This window comes from Microcaecilia unicolor, chromosome 5 (genome assembly GCF_901765095.1).
Source record: "Microcaecilia unicolor chromosome 5, aMicUni1.1, whole genome shotgun sequence".
In the NCBI taxonomy this organism is placed as follows: Eukaryota; Metazoa; Chordata; class Amphibia; order Gymnophiona; family Siphonopidae; genus Microcaecilia; species Microcaecilia unicolor.
The window spans coordinates 336,337,847-336,354,417 of record NC_044035.1 but is presented as its reverse complement, the minus strand read 5'-3'; the positions used below and the strand labels follow the sequence as shown (position 1 = coordinate 336,354,417).

At 44.9% G+C, this 16,571-nt stretch overlaps 1 protein-coding gene across 1 annotated transcript in view; it reads right to left on the bottom strand.

Annotated features, from left to right (window-relative positions):
* Positions 1 to 4,149: 4,149 nt before the first annotated feature.
* Positions 4,150 to 16,571, bottom strand: part of VAT1L (vesicle amine transport 1 like) — a 152,974-nt gene continuing 140,552 nt past the window's right edge. Inside the window, exons 8-9 of the mRNA XM_030202646.1 lie at positions 9,919 to 10,002; positions 4,150 to 4,248 (exon numbers count right to left, since the gene is read on the bottom strand). Coding sequence (XP_030058506.1) covers positions 4,150 to 4,248; positions 9,919 to 10,002 — 183 coding nt within the window. The remainder of the gene's footprint in view (positions 4,249 to 9,918; positions 10,003 to 16,571) is intronic.

Sequence of the window (16,571 nt, the reverse complement as noted above, 5' to 3'; positions counted from 1 at the left end):
TGGGACGGGCGTGTCAGGGGTGTTCCAAAAAGTTACACGCATAGTTATAGATTACCGGGTAAGTGTGGCTCGCTCAGGCACCAGCATTTATACCAGGTTTCATCAGGCATAAGTCTAGCACCCAAATTTAGGAGCGGGAATCGGAGCTATGTGCTATTCTATAAAAGGCACACACTCTCTATAGAATAGCGATTAGAGCCATTTTTTTGGTGTTTATTTGTAAAGCACTATTCTATAAACCAGCTGGTTTACAGCCGATTTGACCACTCCAATTTCCACTCTGAGCCTGTTTGGTACGCCTATACTACCGGTTGTGTCTTTTCATTATCTAGGGATCGTTCTGGACTCCCATTTGACTTTTACTTCTCAAATATCGTACTTATCTAAAACTTATTTCCAGTGGCGTACCAAGGGGGGGGGGGCAGTGGGGGCGGTCCACCCCGGGTGCATGCCGCTGGGGGGGGGGGGGGGGTGCCGCGCGCCGGTCAGCTTTGTTCGTTTCCATGCTCCCTCTGCTCTGGAACAGGAAGTAACCTGTTCCGGGGCAGAGGGAGCATGGAAACGAACGAAGCTGACCAGCGCGCGGCACCCCCCCAGCAGCGTGCACCCGGGGGGGTGTCCTTTCGCTGGGGGGGTCACACTGCACCGGGGGGGGGGGGGGGGTGCGCATTGGCGATCTGCCCCGGGTGTCAGCCCGCCTAGGAACGCCACTGCTTGTTTCTTTATACTTCATCAACTCCATTCCATACGCCATTTTTTTTTATTAGAACACTTTTCAGTCTTTAGTTCTATTCCTTCTAGTTTCAAGGGTAGATTGCAATATTATTTACCTTGGTTGCACTCGTGCAAATTTAAAGACACTTCAAACAACAATTCAGAACATTGCTCTGAAGTTGATTTGTCATTCAAAGAAATTTGATCAGGTTACTCCTCTTTTGCAAAACTTCCACTGGCTCCCCTTAGATTAGTGAGTTATCTTCAAGCGTCTAATACTCACTTTCAGAGCTTTTAGATTAGGTCTTCCTGCTTCTCTAGCTTCTTCATCTATTCCCTATTCCTTGATCTGGCTACTGCATTCTATCAATGGTTTTCACCTGGTTCTTTCAGGCTTAATATCTGCCTAGCTTGAGTTAACTCATCGTCATGCTTTTTTCTCTACTGCTTCATGTTTCTGGAGCTCTCTCCCAATTTCCACCACGGCAGAATCATCGTTCAAAAATGTCAAGACTGCAATAAAAACGTGGCTATTCCAGCAGGCTTACAGCACAACTCCCAAAAGGGCTCCTTTTACTAAGTGGTGGTAAGCCCAACGCGAACTTACCACTCGCTAAACCACTCGCTACCGCAGCATCTCGACGGCTACTTCCCAGCCCTAGCACGTCGTCATTTTCGGCACTACAAAAAATTTATTTATTTTTGTAGCTCTGGAGTGTACCCGGCGGTAATCGGGGAATGCTGCCGTTGCCCAGTTACCGCCGGGTTAACGTGGGAGCCCTTATGCCACCTCAATGGTTGGCGGTAAGGCCCCCCCCCCCCAAAATGGCCGCATGGCATGTACTACCCTGTTTCCCCGAAAGTAAGACATCTACCGAAAATAAGACCTAGTAGAGGTTTTCCCGAATTGGTAGATATAAGGCCTTCGCCCGAAAGTAAGACCTAGCAAATTTTTGTTTGAAAGCAGGGCTGCCGAGAGCCGGACAAGGTCGCCCCCCCCCATCCGAGGTCGCCGGGCCCACCCTCCATCGCTCCCGGAACTAACCTTAAACGCCTCCTTTCACCTTCGCAGCAAGCAGCAGCAGGGCAGACCTCTCCTTCCTTCCATGCCCCGCCCTCGCGGACGTTACGTCAGGCGAGTGCGGGACATGGAAGGAAGGAGTGGCCTGCCTTGCTGCTGCTTGCTGCGAAGGTGAAAGGAGGTGTTTAAGGTTAGTTCTGGGAGCGACGGAGGACGGGCGGGCCAACCCCGATCTAACCCCGATGTTTCCCCGAAAAATAAGACAGCCCCTGAAAATAAGACCTAGCGCATTTTTGGGGGCAAAAATTAATATAAGACAGGGTCTTATTTTCGGGGAAACACGGTAGCTGCGGTAAAAGGGAGCCTTGATGCGCATGTAAAACACGCACTGATGCCAGCACCGGCCCCCTTTTGCCGCAGCTTGGTAAAAGGAGCTGTAAGTGTGGGAGCACTCATTGGGTTTTCACTAGCTCTTTGCCCTCCAGGGCCCACCCACTTAGGGCTCAGGCCCACCCAACAGTAGCACACGTTTAGCAGTAGCTGGTGGGGATCCCAAGCTCCACCAGCTGAAGACGGTAACGAAAATGCTACTCTCCACGATACCGGCACCTGCACATGCTCAGTTTTCAACGGATGCCTGCCGCAGACTGTCAAGGTAGAAGGAAGTGTTTTCCCGCCAGCTGGGATATTTTCTTGGTGGTGGTGTGTTGGGGGAAGAACACTTGGTGCCCACCCACTTCTTGCCTAGGCCCACCCAAAATCTGTTGTCTGGCTACGCCCCTGCCTAAATGTTGGAGAAAGGGACTCCTATGAACTGTTAAAAGAGCCAGCGTCAGTTCTTTCTAATGAACTAGCGTACTGGTATAAGAAAGCCACACATTGAAGCTTTTGATGCAGTCCATAGGGGGAACTTATAATGAGGTTTTCACAGTATGCATCACAGATTGGGTGTAGTTCAATTGATAATGCGTATGGCCCCCCTCCAATTACTTTTAGCTGATGCCCTTTTAAATCAATAACATTCTCTTTTGAATTCCAAATACATTATTCTGAAGAAGGCAGAAAATACTAAGGATGAAAGATCACGGGTGTGAAGAATCCAGGGCCAGATATACCAAAGAGATTTTCTTGTTTCCTCCATTTTGAATTTGATCCGCATTCATCGATACAGAATTGGGGGGGGGGGGGGGGGAGGCTTAGCATACCTGGCCCAGCTATGTATATAGGAAGGTGGCTTGGTATATCTGGCCCTTGGTTTCACTTTGTAAACATCGTAATACTGATTGTTTTAAGTGATGGTCTCCATTATGGCAGGCACTTATCAGGTACATATACAACTGAACTGGATACAGGGGTAACTTAGAACAGCCTGCTATTAAAACAAAATGTAACCCCGGGCCCCCCCCCCCCCTCCTCCACAGTTAATGCTCAAGCTTTAAGTTCCAGTAGCTTTGAAACCCTTTTTCTAGTGGATCTTTCTTCTGATTGGCTGATGGAAACATTACATTTTTATGTTCTTCAGTGAAAATCCATATGCATGGGAGAACCTTTCAACCACAGTAACACAGATTAAGATCAACTGGGCCACCCAGTTCTCTTACTTATGGTACACTGGCTAAAGAGCTCTCTGCCATCATTCCTACAACACTGACAAGTACAGAACATGAATCCTTGTCCAAGTCAGTTTCACAGTCCCTCTGGTCCTCTGCCTCTGAGCATTACTATTTACTTGGATTTTGCTCACACCTTTTTCAGTAGTAACTCAAGGTGAGTTATGTTCAGGTACACTGGGGTGTTTCTCTCCCCCTGGAGGGCTCACAATCTAAGTTCGTACATGGAGGGTTAAGTGACTTGCCCAAGATCACAAGGAGCGGCGGTGGGATTTGAACCAGCCACCTCTAGATATCAAGACCGGTGCTCTAACCACTAGGCCACTCCGTACAGGTGCTGGTATGGAAGCATGTAAGCTTCCATACCAACACCTGCTCCCCCTTCCCGTTTTCTTTCCCTCACTCTTCAAAGTTCAAGGAATTTACGGGGTGAAAAGGAAATTAATTTGGTTGCATTGAAAAGTCAGGTTGTGAAATGACCAGGAGAAATACTGCAATCTGAAGTTGCAGACTCTAAGGCTTTAGATAAGCATATCATCAATTGACATACATTTTGTTTTTTTTGGTAGGTGATAAAAGTGTAAGTGCCACACACACACAGAAATATTATAATACTGCACCGAATGGAGAACGGCTCTTGAGTTAAAACAAAAGTTCAACGGCTTACAGTTCAGCTGACTGCAGACGAACACAACATACACACTGTACTACTGCATTTTGTTCACTGATGCGTGGAACAGACTTGCCGCTCTTGTTCCATTCTTCTATACAATTCTTCCAGTTGACCCAAGCGCTTAGCAACCATTACTGGATAAATGGCATTCGCTCCTTGTTCTCATTGTCCCCTTCGTGGTCCTCTTCCTCTTCGCCTGCTTCACTCGTCTCCGTGCTGTCATTAGCCATCTGCAAAGACACAGAGGAAGAAGCTAGACACCGTATTTACTAAAAGTCTTGGCTACATTGATGGCTGAATGACAATTATTTGTATTTATTTTTTATTTTTGTTACATTTGTACCCCGTGCTTTCCCACTCATGGCAGGCTCAATGCGGCTTACATGGGGCAATGGAGGGTTAAGTGACTTGCCCAGAGTCACACCAATGTGGCCGCGCAGGCTTCTGTGAGTCTGACGTCCTGCACATACGTGCAGGACGTCAGACTCACAGAAACAGAAGCCTGCGCAGCCTTCTACATGGAATGTTGCTACTATTGGAGATTCTACATGGAATGTTGCTATTCCACTAGCAACATTCCATGTAGAATCTCCAATAGTATCTATTTTATTTTTTTACATTTGTACCCTGCACTTTCCCACTCATGGCAGGCTCAATGCGGCTTACATGGGGCAATGGAGGGTTAAGTGACTTGCCCAGAGTCACACCAATGTGGCCGCGCAGGCTTCTGCTTCTGTGAGTCTGACGTCCTGCACGTAGGTGCAGGACGTCAGACTCACAGAAACAGAAGCCTGCGCAGCCTTCTACATGGAATGTTAGCTAGTGGAATAGCAACATTCCATGTAGAATCTCCAATAGTAGCAACATTCCATGTAGAATCTCCAATAGTATCTATTTTATTTTTGTTACATTTGTACCCTGCGCTTTCCCACTCATGGCAGGCTCAATGCGGCTTACATGAGGCAATGGAGGGTAATTAGGTTCCCTAGGGAATAAAAGTGCTACGTGCCTCCTTTGGGAGTTTACTAACCCTGAAGTACTATCTAAAAGTTCCTTTAGGTTTGGTTTCTGAGCACATCGCAACTATGCAAACTGAAAAAAAACCCCCCCAGATACTGATGCCCTTTATATTGGTCCTGTATCTAAATAATGGTCAATGTTCAATTCATGAATGTTTAACCTCGATTTGCGCGCTTGTTGGTAAGCAAGTAGGAAATTTACGCAAGCCCTAAATAGGTCTTCAGACCTTTAAGATGATTCTGTGTCTGTTTCTGGACAAGGAATGGAATAAAAAGAGGAGGCGGAATAGCTATAATTTACAAACCCGAATTCACCATCACAATCACGGGTGAATCTACCTCCCCACAACTCGAAATTGCATCGACAAGAATCAACCATCCAAATCTAACAGGCCACCTCAACACAATCCTATTCTACAGACCTCCAGGGAAATGGCAAGACTCCCAAACACAACTCATGGATTTCATCTCGAACTCCTGCGTATCTTCCTCAAACATCCTCATACTAGGAGACATCAACTTACACCTAGAAGATGACACCTCACCAAGCACACGAGAGTTCAAAGAATTCCTAAAACTTTGGGATCTGCAAGCACCTTACATGCAACCGACTCACGAAAAAGGACACACACTAGATATCATAACGAACAAATTCGAATCGGATTCAACTATCATGATCACGGACACAAGTTGGACACCTACACTATGGTCAGACCACTATAAAGCAAATGTCACTCTCTGCTGGCGAAAAACACACTTAAACACGACCAATAAACCCGAGCGAACAACATACACAACGAGAGGAAAAATAGACTCCACAACATTCTGGCAACAGATCTACCAGTACGAATGGACAACAAACGCTGACACCATCCAATTCCTCCAAGAATGGGATGAGCTATGTACAACAACATTAGACAAAATCGCCCCAATCCAAACCAGAACATCACACAGGAAAAAAGCAAACCCATGGTTCACCGAAGAGCTGAAAAAACTTAAAACACAAGTCAGGAAACTAGAATGAGCTTGGAACAAAAAGAAAGACGAACAAACACTAAACGACTGGAAATTACTTCGGAGAAAATACAAATACACCATAAAACAGACAAAAAGACAACACTACAAAACAATAATAGGACCAAATTACAAAGACACCCATAAACTCTTCAGCCTCGTGAACAAACTGCTAGATACCACACCAGTTACAAATAATGGTAAAAACATACCAGACGTCGACAGCCTTGCGAAGTACTTCAAGGAGAAAATTATACTATTACGTCACAAAATACCCGCCAGTCCCATAGAATATGCCACTCTTCTAGACTGTCTGGACCCAGAAGAAGGAGCACACCCAGCAGACAGAACCTGGACCGAGTTCGAACCACTATCAGAAGACCTCATCTCTAAAACTCTCAAAAAATATGCCAAATCCAACTGCAAACTAGACGCATGCCCAAACAGCCTCATGAAATCAGCCCCTCAACAATTCATAATTGACCTAACGAACCATGTAAATTACATGCTACAAAATGGACTCTTCACAAAAGAAAAAGGAAAAATCTTACTCACCCCAATTCCTAAAGATACAAAGAAACACTTGAGCGAAATTACCAACTACAGACCAGTAGCATCCATACCACTAATAACCAAGCTAACCGAAGGGATGGTAACCAAACAACTTACAAACTATCTAAACAAACACTCAATACTACATGATGCCCAATCCGGATTCCGGTCGAACCATAGCACAGAAACAGTACTAGTCACTCTTATGACCAAATTTAAACAAATAATAGCAACCGGGAACAATATACTCCTCCTACAATTTGACATGTCAAGCGCCTTCGACATGGTCGACCACGAAATCCTACTACACATACTTGAATACTTCGGCATTGGAGGAAATGTCCTAAGCTGGTTCAAGGGGTTCCTAACCCTGCGCTCGTATCAAGTCACATCACACTCAACCACATCCACGGCATGGATACCTGAATGTGGAGTTCCACAAGGATCACCTCTCTCACCAACTATTTTCAACCTAATGATGATCCCTCTAGCAAAACTCCTATCAAACCATAACCTCAATCCACATATATACGCTGATGATGTGACAATATATATCCCTTTCAAACAAGACATCAAAGAAATCTCCAACGAAATCAATCAAAGCCTACACATCATGAACACATGGGCAGACACATTCCGTCTGAAATTAAATGCAGAAAAAACTCAATGCCTGGTACTCACCTCCCAATACAACACTAACGAATTCAACTCGATAAATACACCAAACCTAAACCTTCCAATCTCAGAAACGCTAAAAATCCTTGGAGTCACTATCGACCGCCACATAACACTTGAAACCCATGCAAACAACACAACTAAGAAGATGTTCTACTGCATGTGGAAACTGAAAAGGATAAGACCATTGTTCCCAAGATTCGTCTTTCGTAACCTAGTACAATTCCTCGTCCTCAGCCATCTGGATTACTGCAACTCATTATACGCAGGCTGCAAAGAGCAAATACTGAGGAAACTTCAAACAGCCCAGAACACAGCAGCCAGACTCATCTTCGGAAAACCAAAATATGAAAGGGCAACACCACTACGAGAGAAACTACACTGGCTTCCACTGAAGGAACGCATCACCTTTAAGGTATGCACACTAGTCCACAAGATCATTCACGGCGAAGCCCCAGCCTACATGTCTGAGTTGATTGACCTACCACCCAGAAATGCTAGGAGATCTTCCCGAACATACCTCAACCTCCATTTCCCTACTTTCAAGGGCGTGAAATACAAGACGCTACACGCGTCAACCTTTTCTCACACGAGCACGCAGCGTTGGAACACACTGCCATGCAACTTAAGAGCGATCCACGAACAAGCATCCTTCCGCAGATTACTGAAGACCCATCTGTTTGAGACAATTTACGGAAAAAACCAAAACACATAGAGTCCACACTCACTTACATCAATGCATCACACATCCACTTATGATCTCTCATCCCCCTAATTCCACATTACTCATACATATACTTACAGAAATATGTACACCATGTGCCCCTTTGTCTTAACACTGCCCTTAAGCTTCTCATTGTCTCCTCCCAAAGTCTCAATGCTGATGTCCCATTGTGATATTCCTAATGATACTTCGATTATCTCGCATAACTTGTACAATGTAACCCATAACCAATTTGTAACAACTGTATTCTCATTATTCATATCTTATTGTAAGCCACACTGAGCCCGCAAAGAGGTGGGAAAATGTGGGATACAAATGCAAACAATAAATAAATAAATTTAAACCCCCCCACCCCCACCCCAGCCCCGTTAGGTGCCTAATGTAATCCTTCTGGCATAGTTTGCTGCCTTTGAAATTTTTGTCTTTTCTTTCTCTTTGAAAATTACCCCACTAAAAATACCTACACATTTTTACACTGATTGTACACTTCTAACTTTTGAGAAAATTTACACGCAAACTTTTGAACCCCCCCCCCCCCCCCCCCCAAAGTATGTGTGTAAGACCAAATCCCACTCCAATCAAATCCCCATGTAGGATGTATATCCTTTTCCTCCCACACAAAGTGGAAGTTTTCTAGTCCGTTGCTGCAAGTAAAACATTTGTTTCGAAATATGCAAATGGATTTGGAAACGGCCCTCTTACAGACAGCCCAATGTTTACAGACCTCCTAAGAAAGAAGTTTATAGAATATTCACCAGGTACTAAAACTAATTTATCCTAAAATGAATGTCAGCATCCCAGCTGCTGCCGGGGAGTGTTTGCAGGAATTTTATGAGGCAGCTGGTCTAGGAGATGATAAAGCTGAGTTAAATAATTAATTTCCTCCGCTGTCTCATTAGCTGGCAATAGTCAGAGGGCTCCAAAGTTGAGCACGGTGCATCCATCATCTTTGCAGCCTGCTCATTTAGACTATAAATGGCTGAGAGGCTGATAATACACACTCTGCTGAGAATTTGTGTCGGGGCTGGTTTCTTGAGACTTCATCTGTTCACAGGAGCCGCTGTTGAGTGCAGTGGGTGATGAGTACTCCCAAAACTGAGCAATATTGTGTCCAGGGAAGGATCATTTGTATTGTGTTTGGTACTCCCAATCATTTGGAAATGAAAAACTGGCCGCAAAAAAAAAAGGGCCCAGTTTACTAAGGCGCGTTATCGTTTTTAATGCACATACAATTAGCGCGCGCGCTAACTGTGTAGGTGCCTATAGGGATATTGTAGGCACGTACATAGTTAATGCGCGTACATGGTTAACACGCATTAAAAATGTTAACGTGCGTTAAAAATGTTAATGCATCTATAATGTGGTTCAGTGTACAGGGCCCAAAAACCTCACTTTTATGAAGTTAGATGTCCAGTCAGGTTTCCTTCTGAATTAACTGATGTGGCTACCAGGGGCATAGCCAGACCTCGGCGGGAGAGAGGTCCAGAGCCCAAGGTGGAGGGGGCACAATTTAGCCCACCTCCCCCAGCCACCAACCCCTCCACCCGCCACTTTCGACCCCCCCCTGCTGCCGACCCCCCCTGCCACTTTCAACCCCCCTCCTGCCGCTGACCCTCCCCTGTTGCGACCGCCACCAGGTACCTTTGCTGGCGGGGTCCCCCAACCCCCACCAGCCAGTCTTCTTCAGCGCCAGTCTGTGGCGCCTTCACTGATCTGTTTCTGTGAGTCCTGACTTCATGAGATAGATTTGCATGCAGTGGAAGCAGTGAAAACTGAAAACCTGACTAGCTGGAGTGCCTCCAGGACCAGATTTGGGAAGATGGGTAGTCAAAACGTTCCTGAACTGTGTTTAAATAGTTAATTGTCGTCATCGGCATCATCATCATCATAGTAATTCTTATTTTTTTTTTACCAACCAGTGGAGTTGGAGCCTTCTCTACGTCCAGAATTAGCTTTCCAATGTTTCCTCTGTCGTGGATTCTCTGCATAGCCTCTTTCACCTGGAAGAAGAAAGAAAATCCCAATAAATTATACTGTTACACTTACACATACCCTTATACATTTACCACCGGTTTCTATATATGGTGCTGAAATTTAGGCCTGGATCCAAGATGTGCCTGTAACTAAATTGGTTAATGAGTTATCAATAATGAATTATTAGTAGGGCTGCCCACCAATAAAAAGTCCTAATTACACAATTATTCATGATTAAAGCGTGCTTAATCATATAAAGTGCCCCCTTACATTTTCACCTGTATAGTGCAAAATATAGACTGCAGATGTCAATTCTCAAAACTGATATATTGTATTTCAGTTACTAAACTGAAAATAAAATCATTTTTCTTACCTTTGTTGTCCGGTGATTTTATTTTTACTGCTACTACTACTTGACATTTCTAAAGCGCTACTAGGGTTATGCAGCGCTGTACAATTTAACATAGAAGGACAGTCCCTGCTCAAAGAGCTTACAATCTAAAGGACAAGTGTACAGTCAGTCAAGTAGGGGCAGTCAGATTGGGGCAGTCTAGATTTCGTGAAAGGTATAAAGGTTAGGTGCCGAAAGCAACATTGAAGAGCAAAACTTTTCTAATCATCTTATTCCCTGTCTCTGGTTCTGTTCCTCTGTCTGTGCTCTGAACTCTATTTTCAGGGCCTTCTCTCTCCTCGCTATTCTTTTCTCTCCTCCTGTATTCTTCACTTCTTCCCCTATAACATCTTTCACATTCAACTTTCTGCCATTTTTCTTCCTCATATCTGTCTTGTTTCTATCCCTTCCCTTTCCCTTCACCCATGGGCACCATCTCCTGTCTCCTTCTGTCTCTCCTCCCCTCCCCTCCATAGGCACCGTCTCCTCTGGTCTCTCCTCCCACCCCTTGGGCACCATCTCCTCTCTTCTCTCTAGCGTTCGACTCCTGCAGCAGGAAACAGGAAGTTTCATCAGAGAAGGCGGGATGCTAGAGAGGGAGGGCTCTGGTTACAGAGAGGAGTGGAGCAGCGTGTGCTTAATGCTGCTGTGTGTACAAGGCAAGTTTGGAGGGTGGCGGTTGGGCAGGATGAGATGCCAGAGAGTGGGGGTGGCAGGAAAGAAAAGGCTGCTAGCACCAGGGAGGGAGGGGGCAGCAGTAGGAGAGAGCAGCTTGATGCGATCAAGTGAGTTAAAATTATTAACGCAAGTTAAACATTTTAACTCGATCATGTTAAAACTCATTAAATGAACAGCCCTAATTATTAGGCTTTGATATTCAATAATTGCATCTTCTTGCACACTATGCAGTAATATTCCGCACCTAAATTCTCTAGTGCATAATTCAGAAGGGGGAATGACTAGGAGAGGGGCATTGGCGTTCCAAAACGTTGTGTGTGGTTTTATAGACTAGGTTCAGGTTTTAAGCGTCTGATTGCTTACCATCACACCAATCCCCCAAAATACTAAGCTGTCACTCTCTGGTGTGATGAATTATCAGCCAGTTGCATCTATAGCATTATTAACTAAATTGATTGAGAACATTGTAGCAAAACAGTTGTCGGAATATCTAGAGAACTGTAGCGTCAAGCCAGATTCACAGTCAGGATTTAGGAGATTTTTCAGTACCGAGACTGTGGCGACTTCCTTATTAGCTTGTGCTAGGTGGGAAATAAGTCAAGGCGAAAGACTCCTGATAATGCAGTTTGGCATGCCTGCTGCTTTTGATCTAGTGGATCATGAAATCTTGCTGTCATGATTGGAATTGTATGCAGTAGGTGGTACTGTTCTTTGCTGGCTGGAGGGGTTTCTTAAGACTCGATCTTATCAGGTAACAAAGGCGGACATGTTTGCACCATACTGGAGCTCAGAATATGGGGTTCCACAAGGGTTCCCACTGTCCCCTATTTTTTTTAATTAGCGCATGCTAATGCTAGAGACACCCATAGGAATATAATGGGTGTCTCTATTATTTATTTATTTGTAACGCTTATACCCCGCGCTTTCCCACTTATAGCAGGTTCAGTGCGGCTTACGTAGTATTTCATGTTTACAAAGTAACATAGAATGGATACACTTGAGTCTAATACCACAATACTGGTGAACAGCAAAAAATAGACCCAAAGGGTAAAAGTAGTTTAAAGTTCTTAATATATAGGTAAAGCCCTCAGAGACCGAGGATTGACCAAGGTCTGACCTGCAAGACTCCAAGATCTACATGAGATTGTAGTGTCTGCGGTCCTATCTCTTTCATAGGGCTATTTTATTCCCATATTGATTTGCTTATATACAAAAAATAATTTTTAGAATGTGTGCCAAAATGATCATTCTTTGTGCTAAATATTTGCTGAATAATACGATCTAAGTAAACAGCAGTGAAGACTTCAAAACAACACTTAGCTTTCACTGGAGTGGTGCAATGACCCCTCTATTTGAGTGAACTCTAGTTGAATAAACAATGGGGCCCATATTGTTTTGCCTTGTTACAGGCTTCTTCAGGTATTGCCCAATAAGGTTATTAAACCGGGGTGTCACTTAACCGGGCTGAGATGTAAATGTTGGGACCGATTCTTAACAGGCCCGTGCAGGTCTTTTTCTGCCGTCATCTACTATGTTACTATGTTATAATATAGTGAATAAAGAGGTGGTCAACTGGATGTGCGAAGCTGGTTGAACAAGGGAGCGGAGGACGGTAAAGGTAGGGAATAGGAGGAGGGTGTGTATTGGGAATATTGTGATGTTTAGAAGGAAGAGTATATAGTGAGGGGTTGTAAGAGGGATGGACCTATAAAGGATAAAATGGGAAGAATATTCCAGGTTCTGTCTTCATAGTCTGATTCGGGTAACGGAGGTGGATTTCTATTTTAAGTCAGTTAATTTGTGTAGGCTTGCTTGAAGAGGTAAGTTTTTAGCAGCTTCCGGAAGGGTAAATGTTCATTTACTATTCGAATGGATCTTGGTAAGGCGTTCCAGAGTTGGCTGCCTATGATGGAGAAGTTAGATGCGTAGTATGCTTTGTACTCTATCAGCGCGCCCTAATTTTTACCGCGTGTTAAAAAGTTAGCGTGCCTACATTATAGCTTAGTAAACAGGGCCCTAAATAATGATAAAACATTCATAGTTCTGAGAACCCAATATAAGCCTTTTGAAGAATCTTCTCTTAGTGTAAATAATATTACATTTCAACTGGAAAAACAGTTAAAAATTCTTGGAGTAGTTTTTGCTGAATATTTAATGTTAAATCAGATCTAAAAAGAAACATTTTTATAACATGAAAAGACTAAAGGCCCTTTTTAATAAGCCACGCTATAGGCACACTAGCATTTTTAGCGCATGCTAATTGCTAGAGACACCCATAGGAATATATATGGGTGTCTCTAGCATTAGCGCGCACTAATTTTTAACGCTACTAAAAATGCTAGCGTACCTTGGTAAACGGGGCCCTAAGGAGACTAAGATCTAAATTGAATTTCAATGTTTTCAGACTCTTGGCTCAGTCCTTGATTTTGCCGCAGATTGGTTACTGTAATGCAGGGGTGTAGCCAGACAGCAGATTTTGGGTGGGCCTAGGCAAGAAGTGGGTGGGCACCAAATGTTCTCTCCCCCACCCCCACCCCAAAAAAATATCTCAGCTGGTGGGAAAATGCTTCTCTCCAGTCTCCACCTTGGTAGTCTGCAGCAGGCGTGCGCTGAAAACTGAGCATGCAAAGGTGCCAGTATTGTGGAGAGCAGCATTTTCATTACCATGTGCTACTGTTGGATGGGCCTGAGCCCTAAGTGGCAGGCCCACCTGTGGCTATGCCACTGCTGTAATGCTGTATTTGTAGGTCTATCAGAAGGTCTTTTGAGAATGCTTCAGACACTACAGAATACAGCAGCCAGATTAATTTGCGGATCTTCTAGGTATGAATCAGCAGCCCCACTGTTGCAGAAACTGCATTGGTTGCCTGTAAGGGCACGAGTTGTATTTAAAGTACGTACAGTTATTTTCTCTATCATAAAGTGGAGTAGCGCCTGCGTATTTATTAGAACTAGTAACTTTTTCACAACATCATGGCGGTCTTTTATACAGTTGGCATTTTTATTGCAGTATCCTAGTCCTAAGGGTGTTGTTTACAGATCTGTTTTTGATGGGTTATTTTCTTTCCAATTTGCAAAGTGGTAAATTTCTTTACCTTTGAGTATTAGAAGTATAGGCCATTTAAAATGGTTTAAGAAAGCTCTTAAGATTTATCTTTATCAACTGTTTAATAAGTAATGAAATGGATCTTCTTAATTATTGTAGCTCTCAGGGAATGCCACAGGGAGCTCTTTTTGGGATCTTGCAGGGTATAAGTACCTAATGTTAATGTGTTTTGGCACCAAGCCTGGGTGAGGAGTCACCAGTACCAATTCCCAGTTGTAGCCCTGGTGAGCAAATATAAACCTTGATAAATGGACTAGAACAGCAGGGTAATTGCTGGAGGAGATTCTGGGGCTTGTGGGTGTATCTTCTGGGCCTTTCCTGTTACTGATTCCCCGGGCTTCCCTCATTCCCAGGTGGCTCAGAACATAGCAATCATTCCAGACACATGAGCCTACCCTCGGGACACCCACAACAAATGCCTCAGTTAGCAAGCTTCCCAGGACCTGCCTCAAGCCCGGAATCTCCTCCAACAATTACCATGACATTCTAGTCCATTCATCAAGGTTTATACTTGATCACCACTACAACTAGAATTTGGTACTACTGACTCAGGCCTAGTGCTGATAGGCAGCTGTGTCAAGTCTTCTGTGCTGCAGTTTGGCATCACTTGACGCTATGGACTTCTTCATACCATAGATTGCATGCTTTAAATAATAACCCTGAGAAGCATTTCTAGGCACTGCTGCATGTGCTCTGGCTGCTCTGCTGATCTGACAGGAAGAAAAGCTGCAATGAGACAGTATGGCTGTGGTGACGGGAAGGAGGAGAGCATGAGGGACAACGGTAGATAGAGGGAAAGAGGAGGAAGACACTTGGGAAAGGGCCTTCAAAGGAGGAAGGCAGGAAGCAGATCTCTTGGAAAGGGGCCATGAAGTGAGAACAGGAAGGGTAGAATTGAGGAAGGGTTCACAGGGGGGAAGGGCAGGCAGTCAGAAAAATGTCATACGTGAGGGGAAGCAAAGTATGGAATTGGCACTCAAGACAGAACCATGGTAGTCAGCTCTCAGGAAGAGACCTTAAAGGAGAGCAGAAGGTTGAAAGTGCAGAAAGGGCCATGAGGTAGAGGAGGGCAGAAGCAAAGGCACCTGGAGAGACATGATCAGGTTGGCAGCATTTAAGAAGAGGTCATAGGGGGAGAACTGGAACCAAAAGAATAGGGAAGAAACAGTTGAAAAACATGTCTGAAAATACCTCCTGCAGTTCTGGGGATACAAAATTGACTGCTGGGGGTGGCTGAAAGTAAGAAAGACTGCTGGAGAGCAACTGGGCAGAAGAAAGAGAAGGACTGGAGCATAGGCGCCCGGTATAAGAGGCTTGGACAGGCTAAGCCTCCCCTGCTGTACTCTGAGAGGTTTAAATTGTTGATTTACCTCCATCCTCACAGCAGAAGCTGCAGTGAAAGCCCTCTAGCCTTGTGTAACCAATTGTAGAAATTGGTTTATGGTTTGTTTATCTTACTGCTGGGAGAGCAGGGGAGGGGGGGGGGGGGTTGGCTGGGTTGCCAGGGAGATATTTAACGATGATGACTTCCTGACCTGCACTGAGAACAGATAGCAGCAGAATCGGACAACCAGACAACAAAGGTAGAAAAGATCATTTTATTTTCATTACTAGCTGTTGAGCCCGTAAAAACGGGCTGGTATTGGGGTTTTCCTCCCCCCCCCCCACGAGGTCACCACCGCTCCCCCCCCTCGGAGTCACCACCGCCGCCACCCCTCCACCCGGCCCGGGCCCTCTCTTCGCTTCTGAACTTACACTCCATTTGCCGAACGCAGCAAGGCACATCAGCTGAGCTGCCGTGGGTCCTTCCTTCTCTGCCTGTGCCCCCGCCCTCCTGTGACGTAATGTCAGCGAGGGCGGGACACAGGCAGAGAAGGAAGGGGCAGCTCAGCTGATGTGCGTTGCTGCGTTCGGCGAATGGATGTGTAAGTTCAGAAGGAAAGAGAGGGCCCAGGCCGGGTGGAGGGGTGGCGGCGGCGACTCCGAGTTGGGGGGAGGGGTAGCAACCTCGTCGGCGCAGTTTCCCTCTCTGTCCCGCCCCCCGTCATCACGTATTGACGCGGGGGCAGGACAGGCGGAAGTCTCTACTGCGCATTGGTCACTCGCCATTTATATGTTTGATAGTGTTTGGAATATGTCCACTTTGAGAATCAGGTGCTCAACATTAAAAGTTTATATTTATTTACTTATTTATGGCATTTTATCCCACATTAAACATGAATTAGGGTGTTTTGTGGCTCTACATGAGAATTGTGATGATATGATCCCTTGTTTCATATTGCTGACGGTCTACATTTTCCGTATGGGTGGTATATTGGTGTATTAGGTTCTGCCCAGTGTAATATTTATGGTACAGTAAGGTTCTGAGTGTGTTTTTGCACAAAGTTGTGCATAGTGTTTTGCAGTTGAGCGATTGTGCT